Source organism: Myodes glareolus, chromosome 23 (genome assembly GCF_982192425.1).
Source record: "Myodes glareolus chromosome 23, mMyoGla1.1, whole genome shotgun sequence".
In the NCBI taxonomy this organism is placed as follows: Eukaryota; Metazoa; Chordata; class Mammalia; order Rodentia; family Cricetidae; genus Myodes; species Myodes glareolus.
Window position 1 is genome coordinate 47,073,593 of NC_142048.1, and position 21,821 is coordinate 47,095,413.

Genomic DNA, 21,821 nt, shown 5'->3' on the forward strand with positions numbered 1-21,821 from the left:
AATCAGAGGACTCCAGAGGAGAGGGAAGGCGTGAAACTTCGCCCCGCCTTCCAGCCGACGCTGCGCTCTTCGCTGCGCGGGGGGCGGGGCTCCTCCTAACCCCGCCCCCTAGTCGATCCTCGGCTCTTTGCTGCACGGAGGGGCGGGGCTCCTCCTAACTCCGCCCTCCAGTCGCCCCTACGCTCTCCCGGACCGGCTGCGCGGGCGGAGGGGCGGGACAGACAGGCACGGTCGGGAGCCGCCGGCGTGGAGCAGGCCACCCGCTCACCGCAGACTGTATTTTCCTTACGTCCGGAGCGAGCGTGGTTGAGAGGGGAGGGAGGAGTGTCGGAGCGGGCCGGAGGCGGGGGTGGGGGGGGCTGCGTCAGTGCCGCGCGCGTGCTCGCCGTCGGCGCGCGCCCCGCCAGCCTCTGGGGGCCCCCGCGAGGTTGCAAGGATGACCGAAGGGGCGGAGGCGGTGGCCGCGCGTTGAGCGGAACCTGCAGAAGCCCTAGCTATGGGGCCACGCGCGCTCTCGCCCCCTGCCTCTCTGCGACTAAGGTGGCTGCTGGCGTGTGGCCTGCTGGGCCCGGTCCTCGATGCCGGGCGGCCAGGTGGGTGTCGGGGGGGGACGGTGTTCCGGGAGCAAGCGCGTCCCGGGCTGGGCGCTCCCGAGTGGCCGGTGGTGCGGGCTGCGAGGTGGACGGACCCCAGGCTCCCGGCGACCCTGACAGTGCTGAACCGCAGCCCGGCGGCCGGCTGCCCCGTGGCCGTGCGCTCGCCGCTCCCGGGCTACGGCTAGCGCTTGCGGGTGGAGTGGCTGTCACTGGCCCTGGACTGGGAATTGGAACTTTAGCTTCAGTCCTATCAGAATTTGAGATTTGACGGTCGTGGTCTTAGCGGACTCTCCCGTAGTAGGTCCGCGGAGATTCTGATGGAGGAGAAGGCGGGTTTTCCTTGGGCAGTTTTTGTTAGAGTAAGAGTACTTTTTAGAAAAAAAAGAATAAACGAAAAGCTACATTTCTAGAGCCCGTTGTTCAGTCTTTCTAAATCTGGACAAAGAATCACTGCTCTCTTTAACCCAGGCGATTATCGGAAAGAAATGACTGTCGACCAGTACGTTTGAATTGTGAAACTTCCCGTAAATATGTAAGATATTTATATTGGAGATGATGAAATGGGGGTAGAAACACACCATCAACACACTAGTTTCTTTCTGGAAATAAGTTATTTATTTTATCTTTTGTATTAAATCATTGTTTGCTTGGCTGAGTTATTTCTACTAGCGCCGGGAATGCGCTGGACAACGGAAGGCTTTTCTAGATTCTTGCCTTCAAAGGTGATGAGTGAAGATTTGAGTGCAGGAGCGCTGACCTTCACCAAACTAATTACAGTGTTTCTTCTCTTTTAAATTAAGCTTGCTTTCTGCTGCGTTTAAAATACTGAAAATATCTGACTAGGACGCTGGGCCAGATCGGTTCTAGATGCTGTTCTAGATGATTCACACTATCGATAGGAAAGGGTCTGAAGGTTTAGTAATCTCTAACTTGGTGTGTTTGTCAGTATAAATCAGACTATATTTTCAGTTCGTGTGTATGTTTATTATTACGCATGTGTGTAAAAGTGAATGGAATATCCTTATGTTCTTCAATTGTGACTGCAGTAGACCGGGTGCTCACTTATACAACATTTATCAGACTCGGAGTAAACATCATCTCCGATGCTTTTGGAGGACCAAAATGTGGCCCTGTGTACTAAGGTATATGAGAGATGTTGATTTTTTTTTTTTTTGAGAAAGTGGTTTTTGAACTGAGCTAAACTGGTGAGAAAATGTCAAGTTAGAGGGGAGGATCCATTATAAATCTAGATAAATCTAGGGTTTTTTTTTTTCCTTTCCCCAAGGGTAAGTGGGTGTGAAAGAGAATACCCTGTGAGGAGACAAGGGAAGTGTGTACATTTGTGAAAGTGAGCTAGGGAAGGGAAAGTGGAGGGAGGCAGACACCAAGTGTGGGACCATGGGTGGCAAGCTAAGGAGTCACACCCACCCTGCACACTGGTCTGGGAAGTGAGGGATTTTAAGGCGCATGGCAGTCAGATTTTCAGCTAAAACATTGAGAACACAATGGAGGATGGATTCTAGGAGGGAGAGGCCAGAGAGCTGGAGCCAAGATTGGAGGTACTGGCACTGAGCACAGTGAGTCAACTCGAGTTTCCTGAAGTGAACGATCTCCCAAATCAGCTGAGTTTTTGGAATACAGGATGTTTAAAACATGAACCAAGACATCCACATACTAGTTAGGTTGGGAGCTAAGCTGATTTCGGTAGGGTTTTTAATTGGTTTTGGTAACATTGTGCCCACGAGGAAATATAGAATAGTTTTTAAACAGTGGATTCAAATAATGAAAAAACTTGGGCCAACAAATGTAAGGAAATCAGATGGGTATGAAGCCTCTCAGTTTTGTTTTGTTTTGTTTTGTTTTTATGTCTTTCTTTTTTCCCTCAGACAGGATTTCTCTATGTTGCCCTGGCTGTTCTGGAACTCATTCTGTACACCAGGCTGGCCCCAAACAGAGATCTGCCTGCTTCTGCCTCCCAAGTGCTGGGACTGAAGATGTTGTGCCACCACTACCCAGTATTTTTTTTCTTTAATGTAATGTACTGGATACAACATGTAGACTAACCCCAATTTCTTTTAGAAACTCTGGTGTCCTGAAAAAGCTGTTTGAAAGCTTGCTCTTGGCAAATAATGGAAAATGAAGTAGATTTAACAGTTGGATCTGAGGTTCATGCCAAGCTCATTTTCAGATGTCAAGCATATTTTTAAAAATAATTTTTAAAGTCAGTATATAAAATAATAGGTTCCATTATGACAGTTTCATGCATGCTTATCATTGTACGTGTTTTCATTTTATCTTCTGACTCTTTGTCTTCTCATGGTCTCCCTATCATAGTTTCCCTCACCTCTCATGTCACAGATGTGTAATATGTCTATATATGTACATATATGTATTAACCTAGATTTCACATGTGGGAGAAATATGTGGGACATTGTAGTGTCTTTAATTTTCGAGAATTTCATTCAGTGTTTTGAATATACTCAGCCCCATTTCGCCCTCTCGCCCCTCCCAGATTCACCTTCTGTTTCCCTGCCCTCTCTCCATTTCCTGTCCCGTGGCATATCTTTCAAGAGTAAGGCGGAGGGCGATGGATGAGAACAAACTGTAATGACATTTACGAGGATGCCAAGATGAAACTTGCTTCTTTGTGTGCCAACCCCCAAGATTAATATTATTAAAAAAAGAATAAAAAGGGAGCTAGCCAGAGAAATTCATGTTCAGTCATCACATCTGTCTTTTTCCTTTCCTCTTCCTCCCTCCCTTCCTTTTTTGAGACAGGGTTTCTTTTTATACCCCTGGCTGGCTCCCGACTCATAGAGATCTCCCTGTCTCTGTCCCCTGAAGAGCTAGTGGTCAGTTTTGGACTATGCTGTCCTGATTGGGTTTGTTTTCCTTCATCTTAACTTACTGCTAGATCTTACGATAATTCAAAAACAAAGCTTCTCTACAAAACTTGTTACATTGTATGACAGTCCTACAAACTCCACTTCCAAATGTTTTGTTTCCTTTGATACATTGTTCTTGGAATAAGATTTTTTTTTCATGGTTTATCTCACCTCAACATGACTACCCTTTACTTTGAGTAGCACCCCAGGCAAACAGAGCCCTCTCCCTCCTTATGAACCTCTGTGGCACAGTCAAATACTGTCACAATCACATTCTTGACCTAAAATTTCCAGCCCTAGTTTGAAGAGGGGAATTTGGTGTTGCTGGTAAATATGTTTGAGGGCCCTGCACAGTTGTGGAAAAGATGTTAATTGTCAAAAGGGACAGGTTCGCTTTAAGGAAGAGCGTGTAAGGATCGTAGGAGGCTGTTGACTGAGGGTACATTTTATTGAGTACTTGCAGTGTCTGGGTAGGAAGTAGCTGCTTTGGTTTCAACAATTTAAATTCCTTTCTGGAGGGCCTCAAATTCTTAAGAGCATTACATTTTCTAAATGATTGAAGTTTTTCCTCAATGGGGTACTTCAAGACAAAAATAGCATTTTGTTTTCTTATTTGGGGATAGGATCTTTGAGATAAAACCCAGAATGAGCAATTCTCATTTTAAATAGGTACCCATCTCTCTTTAAAGTCAGGCAGGTAAAGTCTTAAGACACGGACCAGTATAAAACACAGCAGCAGAGAGGGCAGTGAAGTGTGCTCTTGAAGGACATAGTAGCTGAAACACATTGATTTGGGGTTGGCTTGTGACTAGCAGGTAGGGTTTAATTACAGTCATTTCCCTTCAGGAGTACTTGAGACAACAGATTATCTCACTCAACCTGAATGTGGAGGTTTATCTTTTTCAGAGGGAGCACATAAAGGTGGCTATTTGTTTAGTTAATAAGCAGGAAGGCAGACGAAAAAGGCTCTGATGGTTCGGTATACCCGTTTGTTTGTCTTGCAATTAGGTAGAATTCTTTGGAAGATTTTTTTTTTCTACCACAGTTGCTTCTACTTCCTCAGAAATGCACGAGAATCCTGAGTCAGAGGTGGCAAGAACAACTCACGCCCTTTCATTTACTAAGTCTCGGCCTTTACATTTCTCGTTCAACTTTGATTTTTCTTCAGTTCATGTCCCCTAGTGTCCTTATTTTCAACAGTATGCTTGTTCTGTAGATTCTAATATCAAAGTTTGTATACCCCAGAGAATCTTAAGATTTTTACTTTTATTGTGAACTGTACCCCACTTCCGCCTGGTGCTTAGCGTTTTAATTATTTGCAAAAAACTTTTGAAACAGGTTCTGACTGTGTAGCCCTGGCTGTCCTGGAACTCACTCTGTAGACCAGGCTGGCCACAAACTCACAGAGATCTGCCTGCCCCCTGCCTCCTGAGTGCTGGGATTAAAGACTTTAACCACCACACCTGACATTCCTGGTGTTTTTAAACTGGAGGCAGTGTTACCTCCTACACCTGCAGGCACATGGACACTTGAGTGTTCAGAGCTAACATTGCTGGCATCTGGAGAGTGGAGGCCAGGGGTGGCGCTAGACACGCCTACACTGCACAGGATGACCCACAGCCAAGGATTTTCCAGCCCACAATGCCAGTGTTAGGAAGGTTAAATGTGTTTCCTTTACAGTAAAATGAGAGAAATGGCATTTTGGTTCCCACGGGAAGCATAGATTAGAGGAATTAGGGAAATGCATGTCGGGAATGAGCAGGAGATAAGAAAAAAGAAACCAGACAGGAATTTTGGCAAAAAAAGAAAGAAAGGAAGAAAGAAAGAAAGAAAGAAAGAAAGAGAAACAAGAATTCCCTTGTAGTTTATGTATATTAGTGTATACTCTTTTTGAAATAATACACCCTCAGAAGCTTTGTACATGGTGTTTGTACGTGGGTTTGATATAGAAGGTGGATCCTTGGGTCTTTGGTGTCAGAGTAAGAACTCCTAAATACAGAAGTGCTATAATTTTGAAACCTTAAAAAAAACCACAAATGATTATGACATTTGCTTTACAAAACAAAAAAAAATTTTAAAATGGGAACCAGCGAAAGAACATTCTACAATACTTATATATTTTTTCTAGAATACATATATATTTTCAATAATATATTTTCTGACAAGGTTCCCAATTGACAAAAAATATAGGATTATAGGTATATTACCTATAATATATATATTTGTTGTTGTTGTTGTTTTGTCTTTTTGAGATAGGGGCTCACTGCGTATCTCTGGCTGTTTCAGAACTATGTAGACCAGGCTGGCCACAAACTCACAGAGCCCTGCCTGCCTCTTCCTCCCAAGCGCTGAGATTAAAGGCGTGCACCACCATGATTGGCCTACTTTCTGTTCTTGTATCTAGCTTTTATTATCCCTGTAGCCATCCAGGTAAAAGATTCCCTAGAACACGGAACACCTGTCTTCTCCTGTAAAGTAGGCGGTGACCTTAGGAAGTCACGGAACCTGTTTTGGATAGAGAATTCCTGAAACACCTTCCTTCCCAGAACTTCAAATTTTGCCCTTTGGAAGTGTTTCATATTTTTCTCTCTGTGGAGTTCTCTTCTGAATCATAGTGAAAATGTGAGTTTAGCCGCCAGCGGCTCAGCCTCTCCTACTGCAGCAGCGATCCGTGCTTCTCAGCGTCTGTGTTCTTGTCTCTAGTGAATTTCTGAAACTTTTTCTTGGAAATAATGAGTCGCGGCAGGAATACGCCATTTTTGCTCTTTTTTAGTTAGGCCACTAGCTCAGGCTTGCTTCAAACTTGTTTTGTGGCTGAAGCTGACCTTGAACTTGTGCCCTTACTATACCCACTTCCCGAAGGGCTGGGATTATAGATTTGGCCTACCCACCTGACTTCAGGCTAGTTTACTTTAAAAAAAAGTCTTTGAAAATTTTATACAGTGTATTTTGATCATATTTCCTCCCAACCCCTCCTATATCCACCACCTTATCTCCCCCCCCCATCTTATCATCTTTTTCTGGGATACAGTTTACTCCTGATCACAGAATTTATTGCCCACTGCAGTATTGCGTTTATCTTGCTGCATGCAGCAGTAGGGTTGGTTACTGATGCAGAAGGAGGTTTTTAGGGATGCTACTTAAACCTAGTTTTAGGAATTTGAGAAGACTGGAGGTCATTGAAAGGCTCACTTTAGGTAAAGAAATAGCCTCCAATCCCAGAAAATCAACTCTGTTCTGATTTTCCACCTGGCTTTACTCTGCTAAGCCATTGGCCCAAACAGCTTTTATTCATTAATCAATAAAAGCAACACATAGACAGAAGGACATCCCACATCATATCTGGATGATAGTCATGGTATGAGTTAAGATGCCTGAGAGACCGATGGAGAGGAGTCAGAAAACTCTCAGTATGCTGTGTATTGGACCTGACATAGCTTATGTTCTCCTGTCAATGTCTTTGAAATCCTGAGCTACGAACAGATTTTTATACAGTGCCAACTTGGAAAATGTTAGATGCGATAGTTCATCCAAATCTGTTTGTGAGAAGGCTGAGGGACACGGGCAGTTAATATGAATGAGATGCGGTGACATCGGAGGAGAGGGTGTCAGGGCCAAGTGAAAAGGTCAACCCATTCTTCAGGTGTGAGGTAGTGAAGGCTGCTCATTGGTAGAGCCTTGGTAGAGTGTGCGACTCGCCGGTTGGTCTCTAGGGTCTGAAAAAGACATTAGAAATGATGGCACGTAGAGCTGCTAGGCGGTCAGGGTCAGCACTTGAGCAGGTGCGCCTTAGTTTTCGCAAAGGAATAGCAGTGAAAGCCGCGTACATGTAAACCAGCTCGGACAGTGGAGACGCACACTGTAGGAAACAGACTTCTTACTGCTTCCTGACCCTGCCACACATGGAAAAGACACCCAACAGATTGGTTCATTGATTTATGCTATGTACATGTTTATGAGAGTCGCAATTTGCAATATATAAATACAGTATTACATCTTAAAATTGCATTGTATTTGTGTGTGGTCGGGGAGGTCAGAGCATAACTCTTGGGAGTCTGTTCTCTCCTTCCACCACGTGGTCCCAGGAATCAGCTCAGCAAAGCCTTTTACCATTTTGTAATTATGATTGTATGCAGCAAAAGTATTAGTCTTTTTTCATTCGTGCTTGTAGGTAACCACTTATTTATATTATTATAGAAGGTTTTGTTTTTGTTTGTTTTGTTTTTTTCTTCCTCGAGACAGGGTTTCTCTGTGTATCTCTGGCTATTCTAGAACTTGTTCTGTAAATCAGGCTGGCCTCAAACTCATAGAGATCTGCCTGCCTCTGCCTCCTGAGTGCTGGGGTTAAAGGTGTGTGCTGCCACCGCCAGGCATTATAGAAGTTTTTAAACATACATAAGAACAGAAAAAGAGGAGCGAATGCCTGTGTGTGCATTATTCAGGTTTAATCTAGTTTTTGTTTTTCCTTCGAGTTCACTGTACTTATTGTAATATATTTTATCACTGAATATTCAGCATGAATCACTAAATCACAAAACCTTAAACACAGTTCCCCAAGATCATCAAATGTTTCCTATGTCTAAATTTCCCAGACGTTCTCAGAGTTTTCTCAGTTGGTTCATTTTAACAAGGATCCAGACAGGTCCATAGACTGCGTTTGGTTGTAAGGCTTTTTCAATTATGAAATTCCCCACTTCCCTTCTTGTGGCTCAGGGAGATGCAGCTGTCCTTCCTCAGCATTCAGTTCTGAAGCTCCTGAGCCTGTGACCAGTGACCATCCTTCTCACTGGTGACCGTCTCCCTCACAGTGACCGTCTCCCTCACAGTGACCATCTCCCTCACAGTGACCGCCCCCCTCACAGTGACCGTCTCCCTCACAGTGACCGCCCCCCTCACAGTGACCATCTCCCTCACAGTGACCATCTCCCTCACAGTGACCACAGTGACCATCCCCCTCACAGTGACCGTCTCCCTCACAGTGACCGTCTCCCTCACAGTGACCGTCTCCCTCACAGTGACCATCTCCCTCACAGTGACCACAGTGACCGTCTCCCTCACCAGACTTCCCTGAAAGAACTTTTACTGTGGCTGTTGGGTGCAGTGATGAGCTCCTGTCATCTCAACCCTGGGAAGACAGGGCAGGAAGGTCATGAGTTCAAGGTCATCTTGAATGACTAGTAGCTTGTCTCAAAGGCAACAAACAGCAATGAAAACAGTGAGAAAGAATTGTTATGCCCTTAGTAATGATACTGGAAGGGAAAAACTATATTCAACTCCTACATGATTTATTGTTCAGTGTGGTGGTATTTTTTTTTTCTTTTGAGATAGGACTTTTCTATGTCTTACTATGTATTCCTGGCTAGCCTTGAACTCAGAGAGATCTGACTTTCTCTGCCTCCCAAGTACTGGGAGCAATGGTTCTCAACTTACATAATACTGAGACCCTTTAATACAGTTCCTCATGTTATGGTGACCACAACCATAAAATTATTTTGTTACTACTTCATAACTGTACTTTTGCTACTCTTATAAATCATAATATAAATAAATGATCTGCAGGATGGTCTTAGATGACCCCTGTGAAATGGTCATTCGATTCCCAAAGGGGTCATGACCTACAGGTTGAAAACCAGTAGATTGAAGAGCTCACAACCATGTCTGGTCCTATCTTTCAGTTCTGGTTGTACTTGGTGTAGTGTTTTGAAAGAAAATGGCCCAAAGGGAGTGGCACTATCAGGATGTGTGACTTTGTTGTAGTGGGTGTGGTCTTGTTGCAGGAAGTATGTCACTGCAGAGGCAGTCTTTGAGTCTCATAGATGCTCAAGCCATGTCCAGTGTCTCAGACCACTTCCTGTTGCCTGTGAGTCAAGATGTAAGGACTCTCAGCTCCTTCTCCAGCACCATGTCTGCCTGCACACTGCCTTGTTCCAGCCATGACAGTAATGGACTAAACCTCTGAACTGTAAGCTGACGCCACAGTTAAATGTTTCCCTTATAAGAGTTGCTGTGGTCATGGTGTCCCTTCACGGCAATAGAAACCCTAAGACACTCGGTTTCACTGATAATTTTAGAATGTAAGTGTGCATATCCAGAGTTCTTAACTGCTAATGTTTCTGTGTAAAATTTTCTTCTGATGGCCTCATGGTGCAGTCAGTCCATATGAGGCAGTTTGTCCATTGTTAGCACATATTAGAGCTGACCCATTGGTAGTGAAAGTGTCTTCCCCGTCTTATCATCTTTATCCCGGGTTTGGCTACTCTCCTAGGATTCATCACTCGAGAGGCATAGGTAGGAGTGAGGGACGAGGGCATGCTCTGAGCTCTGAGCATGGCACGTGGCGCTCTGCCATATTAAACCTCATGGTCTTTGCTTTTGTTTGTGCCCCAAGATTTTAAAACAAAAGACTTATGTTGAGGAAAAGGGCTGGAGTACACAGATGCAAAGTGTTTGGAAATGATTGTTTTAACATACATAAACACACACACTTTTGGATAGAGACTGGCGTCTTTTTCTTAGGAAATATTTTCACTCTCATCCTTGTCTAGGATTGTATATGAAAAGTCACAGGAGAATCTGGAAAGATAACTGATCAGTTAAGAGCACTGACTGCCCTTCCGCAGGACCCATATCGACCCCCAGCACCCACATGGGGGCTCACAGCTCTCTGTAGCTCCACTTCTAGTGGGTCTGACATCCTCACCCGACCTTTACGGGCACCATGTACACCCAGATAAACATGCAGGCACAGATAGACATGCAGGCACAGATGGACATGCAGGCAAAACACTGTAAATAGAATAATAGCAAAAATACAAATTAAAAAAAAATCACTTGACTATCAGGTGTTTTTTCCCCCCAATGATTTGAACACTTAGTTAGTTAGTTAGTTTGTTTGTTTTTCCTTCAAGATGGGGTCTCAGTATGTAGCTCTAGCTGTCCTGGAAGTCACTGTGTAGCCCAGGCTGTCCTCAAACTCACAGAGATCCTCTGCCTCCAAGTGCTGGGATTAAAAACATGCAGCTTTGTAGCCAGCTGCACACTCACTTTTTTATTTCTGATATTTTGGTACCATATATGTTTTTCGGACTCACATTGTTATATTTTTTTCTTTTTGCTGCAGACATTCAGCAGACCAAACATCTTTCTTCTTATGAGATTATAACACCTTGGAGACTAACTAGAGAAAGAAGGGAAGCCCCGAGGTCCGGTTCCAAGCAGGTGAGTTCTCTCTTGAGAACTGTGACTATAAGGAAATTTCACTTTCTTCTTTTCTTAATGAAGGATGATATTTGCAGCAGTGGTTGTTTCAGGGGCTGAGTATGAGTTTTAATATCAACTACCTTATGTGTTGATTTAAAAAAATAGCAGAACTATGTATAAGGAAATTGGGTGTTGTTTTTCCATTGGAGGAAATTTTTTCTGTTTGTTGACGAGGCAGCCATGTACATGCAGATCCCTTACACCTGCCAGTAGTGCTGTCCTGGGGGACTGAGCCCTTGTACATGACCTTGCGATCAATAGTTTGTCCGATAGTTAGAATAGGGAAGTTGTTGGAGCTAGAGAAAAGGTCCCCTGAACTTGAAGATGACAAAGTCAGAGTTCTCTAAAGAATGAACTAGCTCTAAGATGACTCGGTTTATCGCCACTGAAGACACTGAGGTGCTGCTAGTGAGATTGTCACGCCTCTGTGTGATGTGCTCACTCCGCGGGGCTGTTGGCAGGAGGAGAAAGTGTGGGCTAGAGTTGATGAGATACACTAGAAAGGTCGCAAGGGAACAGGAATTTCTTGTCCACTTTGTAGAACGAAATAATCTCTCGAAACTCACTTAAACAGAAGGAAGAGCTCCTTCTGCAAAGGAAGCACCATGTGGGTGCCCTGGAAACTAATTTCTGAAGTTACAGCTGATTCATGAACATGTTTGGGAAGAGCAGACAGCTGGGGCTGGGGAGAGGGCTCAGCGCTTAAGGTCACTTGTTGCTCTTGCTGAGACCGGGAGTCACTTCCCAGCACCCCTGGTTAGCTCATAACCATCCATCATTCCAGTTCCGGGAGCTGTGGCACTCTCTTCTGAACTCAGGGGTACCAGGCACACACATAGTACACAGACATCCACACAATTAAAGCGTGATATGTGTAAAATCATGTAGGAGGCCAGGGAGTTCTGGTGCTCACGGATAAGCGCTAGGGAACCAGGCATGTTAAACATCTCAGGCGGAGACACCCGTTCTCTGCCCAGGAGGCTGGGAGTGGAGGTAGTTAATGGCTTGGTGGCTTTCACACTATCTGTATGACCGAGACCACACCTGAACCCTAAAATGTCACATGTAGTCAATCTTTAGAACATATATTTATAGAAGAGGTCACATGTACTTTAAAAAGTTTCTATGGAATCATGTCTTAAGCTTTGTTGTGCACATGGGATTGAGCTAATTATTACCAGGAAACTTTTTCCGAATTGTGCTGTGCTTAAATATGCCTAAAATAAACTACCTGGCGCCAGACTCTCAAAGTTTGAACAGCAGCTACTGAGTTAAACTGAACCAGACTTCCTTCTTGCCTCTTGCAGATTGACACTCTGCTGGCTGTGGTGTTCACAGAGACCCCCACAAAACAAACAAACAGACAACTCTAAAACAAATTAAAAAAGAGTAGCTAGAAGTGTAGGCAGTTTTCCATGGCCCGGGTTTAAAGGGAGACAGAGATAAATAGAATATATATTACTTAAGAATACTTTCCATTAGCCAGGCAGTGGTGGCGCATGCCTTTAATCCAAGCACTTGGGAGGTAGAGGCAGGTGGATTTTTGTGAGTTCGAGGCCAGCCTGGTCTACAAGAGCTAGTTCTAGAACAGGCTCCAAAACTACAGAGAAACCCTGTCTCAAAGAAAAAAAAAAAAGCAAACCAAAAAATAAAAAACTTTCCATTAACCCTTGCAGGCATTGCCAAGTTACTTTAATTTGGAATGAACTTTCCTGCCTCTTGTGATATGTTGAAAAGTAATTTATAAGACGGTGTTTTATTATTGTCTTTTTCCATTTCTGTGCATTTAGGTGTCTTATGTCATCCAGGCGCAAGGAAGACAGCATGTTATTCACTTGGAAAGAAACACGTAAGAAAATTCATTTATTTTTGCCTTTTTGATTATGTTTTCTCTCATCAGTATAGTGATTTCTTTTCTAGATGCATATTGCTTAGTGGAGTCTGAATCCTGGAATCAGCAGATTTAGTTATTGCTGACCCTGCTGCACAGGGGCAGGCCTGCATCTGAAGTCCACAGGAATTCATGCTATGATTGGACAGGTTGCACTTCCAAGAGGCAGTGCAGAGGGAAGCCAGGCATGCATAGCTTAATTCTTTTCAAATTTACCTTTAGGGAGAATGAAGGGTGTGTATGTGTGTGTGTAGGATGTGGGGTGTGTGTATATATGTGTGTGAAGGATGTGTGTGTGTGTGAGAGAGAGAGTGGTATGTGTCTGGTGTGTGTGTGTGAAGGATGTATAGGGTGTGTGTGTAAGTGGTATGGTGTGTGTGTGAAGGATGTGTGGGATGTGTGTGTGTGAGTGGTATGATGTGTGCATGTGTGTATGTGAAGGTTGTGTGGGATGTGTGTGTGAGTGCTATGGTATGTGTCTGGTGTGTGTATGTGTGTGTGTGTGTGTATATATGTGAAGGATGTATGGGGTGTGGGTGTGTGTGTCTGTGTGTGTGAGTGGTACAGTGTATGTCTGGTGTGTGTGGTGCATGTGTATATATAGACTCCAGTGCCCAGTGAGATCAGCTTATGAAAAGACTCAGCTCCATAGTCTCATTTGAATACTGCCCACAGAGCAACAGCGCAGACTTCGCAAAGACACATGGGACAAAGATTACTCTGGAATCTCAGAGCTTCATGTGCTCCATCCAGGCTCTTAGTCACAGGGACTGCTTTGCCTCCAGATTTGCTGCCATGGGGCTTCCTGTATTCAAGGAGGCAGAGGCACAGTTTCACCAAGGGTTTTCTGTGCCATAGTGGTCGTGTAGCTGAAGTCACTCAGGGCAAGCAGGGCAAACCATCAGTTTGTCCATCTCTGGACAGGAGGGTCAGTTGGTCTTGGGCGACTTCGGGTTGCTTTGAACTTTAACCACACAGTGCATCTGCCTCCCTGGTTTTCCACAAGGCTTGGAGGTCCGTGTGAGAGAAGCTTGCTTTCCCATGGTCCACACAGCTGTTCCTCAGTGAGGGGAGGCATTTCCTTTAACAACTGACAGCAGACGCTTGTCTTCATACCTAGGTTAGGACAGTGATGTTTCTGGTTTACATAGTGCTTTGTAGAAAGGAATATAAAATACTCACTTGTCTCATACAAATATGCGAGCGTCAAGCAGCCTCACTTGTTCTTTCCTTGTGAGCATCGTGCCAGGAGAGCAATTTGCGTTGCTCAGCTAATGTCTGAAGCTCAAGTCTGTTTATTAGCTTTTGGTTTCGCAGTAGCACTTTCTTTACAATAGTGGATCAGGTAAAACGTTTTTAAAAGCTAATTTCTGCCTCTCTCCTGCGAACAACGTCCTATGAGCTGTGCCTTCCGCTCTTGGTACTTGACACGTCTCTTTTCTTCCTCTTCCAGAGACCTCTTACCTACCGACTTCGTAGTTTATACCTACAACGAGGAAGGCTCTCTGCTGTCTGACCGTCCCAGTGTGCAGGTACCTTATCTTCCCCTCTAAACTTTACATAGTTTCAGTGTGTTCTTGTCAGGTTCCCCGAGCTGTGCGGTTGCCAGTCCTGCAGGACGCCTTCCCCATCTGTATATGATGGCCCTGGAGGAGACTGGGTCACACCTTACCACTCTACTGCACTCCTTAGTTAAGATTTGTCTTTAAAGCCAGGAAGTGGTGGTGGTGGTGGCACATGCCTTTAATCCCAGCACTCGGGGGCAGAGGCAGGTGGATCTCTGTGAGTTCGAGGCCAGCCTGGTCTATAGAGCAAGTTCCAGGACAGCCAGAACTGTTACACAGAGAAACCCTGTCTTGAAAAACTGAAGAAAAAAAAAAGATTTGCGTTTATAAGATGGGAAAGTAACTAACTGTTCTCTAATGATAATGCTGACTGGTCGTGAAGGGGAAGACTGAAGGTTTTACTGTTTTGGTAAACTATTACCTTCCTTTTGTTATTTATGTCCAGTAAAGCCACATGTTTGTTGTTGTGTATTCTGATGTTCTGATTTTTTTTTTTTTGCTGACATTTTATTCCTCAAGAGGTGTGGTCCTCTCTGAGTCAGGCAACAGAACCCTCTCGGGGACAGAGCTGGCCTGGAATCCTCCAAGTAATTGGCAGATGCCGAGCCTGGCCTGGCGGTGTCTCTTCCTGGCGCATGCGCAAGTCTAGCTTTGCTCAGGAGGAGGAGTGTCACAGTTCCCTGGGCTCCTAGGCGGTGCACACTTCTTGCGCAGTAGTGTTCATGAGAAGTCGTAACTCCCGCCGACTGTGTTCTTGCTTTGCTTGAACTTTGTACCGCCCTGTTAGATGGGTCACGTACGGCACTGCGGACCTTTGTAGCATTCTTCAAAAGAACCGGAAGCAAATGCTTTAGTCTGCACTACACAAAACCACAAGGAAATGCTGACTTTGCCTTGTCTATTTCTAGTCCACTGATTCCCTTTTTATTTTTATTTTTAATTTTTTTTTCTCGAGATAGGGTTTCTCCATGTAGCTTGACTGTCCTGGAACCAGGCTGGCCTCAAACTCACAGATTCGCTTGCCTCAGGCTCCCAAGTGCTGGGACTAAAGGCGTGCACCATCATGGCCCGGCCTGACTCTTTTATCTTAACTTTGCATTGTTTTAATAGGAAGCTAGTAAACAGATTAAATTTACATTGTAGCATATTCCAGATAAAAGGTAGTTTGTCCATATGTCCATCTGTCCAGCGATGGACGGTAAGAAGCCAAAGACCACAGTTGATGCCCTTGAACTCTTACTGTTCTTTGTGGAACCTCCTCCCCGTCCGAACACAGTTAAAGCTTGAATTCTGACTCCGTGTTTATTGTCTGGTGAGGGTTTTGTACCAACTTGTTTGTGCTTTGGTGCCTTCACTTTAACAGGGGTATAGTAGTTATGACTTCATGGAGTTACTGGGGACTTTAATGAGGTAATACTTGAGGGGTGTTTACAAGAGATAGTCTGGCAATTTATAAATAAATATAACAATTATTCATTATTGAAAGACTATCTACTAAAATTTCAAAACTAGATTTTAATTGTATAGAAACTTCAATAATTTTAGTTTTATAGAATGCTAGATGTTTGAAAAATATCAGGTATCAACATGGAGTATTTCCATTATTTCTTGGTTGTTTAATATTGTTCAGACAAATGAAAATGTGCCAATAGATTTGGAATACAAAGTTAAAGTTAGATACTCTCCTTTCTTTGCATGTGGCTAGATTGTCCCTTATGGTACACGGTATTGTCTATAATGCACAATTAATTTACATGTATATTTATAAACTTTAAATATTTTCCTTTGGGATTCTACTCCCTAAGATTGAAGTAATTTATAAAACTCTTTTCTGGCTCTCACAAGGCCGTTTCTTAATAAGAAAAATAAGTGCCTGAGTTCTCAGCTTTGTGATTATGATGTCTGAGGACTTCGGGGTTATCTTGGGACTCAGTAGACTTGCTCCCAGCTCTGCCCCCTCACCACTGTTGCACTTCCGTCTCTCTGAGAACAGATGGCAAGGCTCCCTGGGCCCTGGACTAGCGGGCTGTTCTGTGGTGGTTCTGCTCTGCTCTGCTCTTAAGGGTCAGAGTTTCCCTGAGTCTGTGCTTCAGCATGGCACACACCAGGTGTCCTTACTGTGGTGCACACCGGCCGTGTCCCCTCAATGTGGCGCTCACTGGGTGTGTCCTTACTCTGGTGCACACTGGGCGTGTCCTTACTGTGGTGTGTCCTCACTGTGGTGCACACTGGGCGTGTCCTTACTGTGGTGTGTCTTCACTGTGGTGCACACTGGGCGTTTCTTCACTGCAGCCATGCAGTGTGAATATCAGTTTTGTTAACCTATAAATACAATATGTTTTTTTTTGAGACTTATGCTGGTAAGGAGAAAATTTCTCTCCATTCTTTGAAAGTTTGCTGGAATGAGCTGACAGAGATTAAATAGGAGAAAACAAATGCAGATTTATTAGCACATAAAAGGGAAAGGCTACAGTATGTAAGAAATCAGTGTGGTTACAGCTAGCCTAGTATACTCTAGAAACTCGCACACTGTTTCCTCTAGGAGTGGGGGAGTCGGGGAAGATCCAGAGCAGTAAATAACGTTTAGGAGAATCATACAGGCTTGGAAAACACGCAGTGACCTGGGTCTAAGTCCCTTTGGCCTTGGAACAGGTGGTGGTTTGGGCTGAATAGAGAACAAGGGCATGCGACAAAGTCAGCCTGAGTGTGTTGACAGACTGCAGGCTTTCATCCACTAATGAGGTTTTAGTAAAATTGGAGGTATTGGGTCTTTCTTGGCAGATCTGGTCACACAGATAAGGCACCTGCAGAACTAGATAGAATGCTGTGGAAATACTTTGTAAAGACAAGTTATTAAACAAACGTCAGGCTGCTGGCTTCAGGGTCAGCTGTTGGCACTGGCCAGCTTTATTTTTCCCAGTGTGTCTTACAGCGACACATCCTTCGCAGGTCCCGCTGCTTAACAGTTCTGTATAAGTGAGTGCATTTGTAGATTCTGTCCTCTGTCCAGTTTCCTACTTGGTATTTAAGACAGTGCTTCTCAACCTTCCTACTGCTGTGGCCCTGTCACACAGTTCTCTTCAATGCACCCAACCCTAAAATGATTTTGTGGCTACTTCATAACTGTAATTTTGCTACTGTTATGAATCATAATGTAAAAGTCTGACATGCAGGATGTCTGATATGGGGCCCCTGTGAAAGGATTTTTTTCAACCTCCAAAGGGGTCAAGACCCCAGGCTGAGCACCTCCAATTTAAGAGATGTTTATATTTGGGAACGCTTTGTTATGTAATTTGCAAATATTTCCTTATGGTTTTTGTTTTTGAGGGTTTTATGCCTTTTTGTGTAGAAGCTTAAATTATTTTTTTAAAATGTAGTAAAGGTCTTTCCTCTTTCTTTTCATTGCACCTAGATAACTTTACTATTGTTACTTTTGAGCAGAGTCTTACCTGTAGCCCAGGCTGGTCTGGATCTGTAGCCCAGGCTGGTCCGGAACTGTAGCCCAGGCTGGTCCGGAACTGTAGCCCAGGCTGGTCCGGAACGCCAACTCTTTCTGCGCAGGCTCAAGGATTACAGTGATTTGCCACCACCCCCGGTGCATCCAGGTTTTGAGTGATAGGCTGAGAGGGTTCCATCCATTCTCCTGGATTAAAGGGCTTTATTCACGTTTTCTCTAACATTTTACACTCTTTCAGTTTTTACATTTTGATTTTTGATCTATTTGGAGTTTGTTTCCTGTGATACGAAGTTTACTCTTTTTCATGTGTCTGTTCAGTGGATAGCAGCATTCGCTATTAAAGGTGTGCCTTTGCCCAGTGATCTAAAATGTGCCCTGTAGGAAGCCCTACATGCGCTCTCGTTTGTTGAAAGACTTGCTTGTGGTCCAGATGTCAGTGGCCGGTGCATCGTGTTACTCACTGGCCTGGTGTGCATCTTCCTGTCTGGTAGGGTAGGAGTCCCTAACTGTGACTTTTCTAATATGGTGCTTTGGGGCTGTCTTTGGGATGACAAAATCTCCTGGTGCACGCAGGTTTGCTGTTGGCAAGCGATGCTGACTTTTGCATTTTTGGCTGATTAATTTCTTGCCCCCAAATTTAGAATAAAGGCATTTAAACTTTCTAAGATGGCTATATATAGGTTCGTGTAGCTAATGTGCCCTGGGCTAGAGAGATGGCTCAGTGGTTACGAGCATTGCATTGCTGCTCTTCTAAAGGTTCTGAGTTCAATTCCCAGCAACCACATGGTGGCTCACAACCATCTGTAATGAGATATGGTGCCCTCTTGAGGAAGAGACCTGGTCAGTCGTCCTCATCAACTTAGATCATGAAACCCAATATGGACAAATTCTACAGAACCGCCATATACGGGCTGCCCATGCATGCTTCAGCATTGCCAAGACATAAATTTCATTCAATTTCTAATGTGCCCAGGGGGAAAGGGGAACTCACCCAATGCTGACAGTCATCCCCTATGCAGAATGGCCTCCTTTCTTGGGGGCCTTCTCAGCCCTCAGCTAGGTCCTTATACATTAATTCTCTGTTGGAGTTTTCTGGACCAACTGTAACTTAAAATGTTAAATGCAGTGTAACTCCAGCCTGCTGTTTCTGGGCTGGAAGGTCACGGGGCAGGACCGTTTGTAGCTGGTGTCCTTGGGGATCCTGCCTGGACATTGGTGTGTTGTTGGGTGGCAGCAGATCGTCTTCAGGTAGCCTGGAGCATGTGTGTGGTATTTCTTAGGTTGTTTCTTAGGTTAGCCTCAGGAATTTGGTTAGCTTTGCAGCGTCTTGATGGTTTCGAGCAGCACAGCAGTGTTTGAAGAGTGTGTCTTTTTCCTTTAGAAACATTGCCATTATCGGGGCTACGTGGAGGGCATGCACAATTCAGCCGTTGCTGTGAGCGTCTGCTCTGGACTCAGGTGAGGAATCCCTTGCTTTGTCTCCCTGCTCCGCCCTTACCTCTCCTCCTGGTTCCAAACTGGGTCCTTTCGGTGTCTAATGAAGTTGGCTCTTACTTTGAGGTTACTAAAAACCTTTCCAGGCGTGCTTCAGATATTCTTGGAATATTTTTCTAATCTAGTAATTGCTCAGTTGCAATGTCCAATGGGAGAATTTCATTTTTTCAGACTACAAAAAGTTTGCTATTTGTAACAAAATACATTTTAAGTTCCTATAGCACCTTGTAAAATTTTTTCCTGGATTATTTCATGCAAGTGTCACATTGATAGTAGAAGTATTTATTATTATCATATTCGGATAAGCAAATTATGATCATATTCAGATAAGTAAACAAGGCCCAGAGAAATCCTGTCACACGCCAGTTCTCGTAGCGCTGCTGTTACAGACCGTGGAGGCCTGCGTGTGTGGAGCTGTCCTGACTGACTGAACTAATAGATACTACTTTCCATTCTTGGGTCAGCTATAAATGATGGCTGTCATCAGAGTCTCTTAAGAAAGAACACTTACTAATGCTTTCTGTCTGCCAGGAAATAGTCTAAGTATTTTGTGCATATTAAATAATTTAGTGGAAACCATTTTGTGTAGATTGTATACTAAGGCCAAGGATAAATGACCCGCTGGGAGTCCCTGGGCTCGCAGGAAACATATCTGGGGTCAAACTCTGGCGCCAGGCCCACCTTTTCTCCCAGCTGCTCTGCAGGCTTCATGTTGGAGCTGAGTAAGTGGAGGACCAAAAGTTGATGTTTACCGAACTCTCCACTCCTCCCTTCTGCGTGTTCGAGACTAGACTGTAAAGTCAGCTTCTGATTTGTCCTGTGTGTTTCTTTTTTTTCTCCGATGGTCTGTGTCCCGCACCACGCAGAGGACTGCTGCACTTTGAGAACGCCAGCTTTGGCATTGAACCTCTACACAACAGCTCGCACTTCGAGCACATATTTTACCCCATGGACGGTGTCCACCAGGAGCCTCTGAGATGTGGCGTTTCTAACAGGGACACAGAGAAGGAGGCCGCAAAGGCGGACGAGGAGGAGCATCCAAGCCTGACTCAGCTGCTGCGCGTAAGGAGCAATCGCTCTCTTCGGGCCTCAGACCGTTCTTAAGAAATGGTTCCTTTTCACACTAAAACGGTGATTGTTGTCTTTTCCCAGCTCCGTGCCAGGTCTTGTGACCAGAACCGGGTATGGAAAGATGAGCAATAGGTAGTTCTGGCGACTGAGAGGAGAGCAGTCAACATTTTAAAGGAGGGCTTAAGTCTTAAGCAGCCATCTCTTAGGCATTGCTGTGTAATCATTGCTCTCTGGTCAAGAGAGCAGCGGAGGTTTTACTTAGGTACCGCCAGCTTTGGGTGGGGGAGATAAAGAAAAGAGGAAAGGAGACAGAGAGAGATATAGATTTACAGTAATTATTGCTTCAGATACTTCCCAGGGACACTGAGGTCCTGCTTCTGAGGCTTCCTGAGGATGCCCTGGATTGCCAGCTTACCTCAGCTGTAGGGTGCTTCCCCACGGGTGACATGGCACACATGCTGGGTGAGGTGTGCAGTTTTGTTCTGTGAGATTAAGAGTATTTACCACAATGCTGCCTTAAGGCTTATTTCAGATAACCATCACCTGATCATGCCATTGCTGTCATCGCCTTCTCTGCCCCGTACTCATTACCCACTGGAGAGCTGTTAAGCATCTGCTTATTCTGTGTGGCATGAATTTCTGTTAGAGGACGTAACTAAGCCGTGTCTGCACTGGCGACCCTGCTTATCTTTTTCTCGGATCTCAGCCGGTGTTTTCCTTTCTGTGTTAGCATGGTAATCAGATTTCCCTTATACAAGGTGTATGTATATGTGCTTCAGTTAAGAAAACAGTGATTCTGCTCTCTAAAGACATAGAAAACCCATTTTATCCTTAGAGCCTCTCTTTTATCAGTACAAATAGCAGCTAATACTTCTGTGATGCTGACATGGGTGTGCTGAGTAAACCAACTGATACTGCTTTGGGCAGAGTGAAGTCACATGACTAGACCTTGGTCTGGTTGTTGCTCTTGCGGACTGTATCTCGTCTAACAAACCTGTTCTGTGGTGCTTGTCTTTAACAGAGGCGAAGAGCTGTTCTTCCGCAGACCCGCTACGTGGAACTGTTCATTGTTGTAGACAAGGAAAGGGTAGGAATTGCTTTCCTTTTCCCCCTTTTCATAAAAAAGCAGTTGAGAAGTGAGCAACTTATGAAGAAAATATAAAACACGATAAATAGTTGGCTTATGTGGTCATCTCAAGACTAAAATAGCTTATTTATTTACTCCTTATTTATTTGTTTGTTTGTTTGTTTATTTGGAGGCAGGGGTTTGCTATGTCCTGAGCTCATAACCTTCCTGCCTGAGTCTCTCGAGTGCAGAATTTATAGGTGTGTACTCATGCCCGCTTGACTTGGCTTTATCCAGAGACCTAAATGGGAGAGCGTAACCGCAGTCTTCACAGCGATTGTCTCATACTGTATCTGTCACCCTTTTCAGATTACTTGACAGGCTGAGGCTATATGCCAGGACAGTTGGGTGCCGCCTCGTGAGGCTGACTTGCTTTATGCTGTTTCAGAGGATGTCTTCCTCAGTCTAAGAAACCAGCCCAGGGCCGGGCCTGCTGTAGAATCACTGAGCATTTTCAGGCTACAGGGCAACAGCCG

The 21,821-nt window shown here is 44.5% G+C and overlaps 1 protein-coding gene across 4 annotated transcripts in view; it reads left to right on the forward strand.

The window, feature by feature from the left end:
• The first annotated feature begins 382 nt into the window (after positions 1-382).
• Adam9 (ADAM metallopeptidase domain 9) overlaps positions 383-21,821 on the forward strand; it is a 65,732-nt gene continuing 44,293 nt past the window's right edge. For 2 of the 4 annotated variants that reach the window (XM_085680737.2, XM_085680738.2), the window contains exons 1-7: positions 383-593; positions 10,602-10,699; positions 12,532-12,590; positions 14,086-14,164; positions 19,036-19,112; positions 20,015-20,210; positions 21,241-21,306. In XM_085680737.2, the coding sequence (XP_085536863.2) occupies positions 497-593; positions 10,602-10,699; positions 12,532-12,590; positions 14,086-14,164; positions 19,036-19,112; positions 20,015-20,210; positions 21,241-21,306 (672 nt within the window). In that variant the 5' untranslated portion in view covers positions 383-496. The remainder of the gene's footprint in view (positions 594-10,601; positions 10,700-12,531; positions 12,591-14,085; positions 14,165-19,035; positions 19,113-20,014; positions 20,211-21,240; positions 21,307-21,821) is intronic. The other 2 variants (XM_085680739.2, XM_085680740.2) reach the window with 1 other exon arrangement.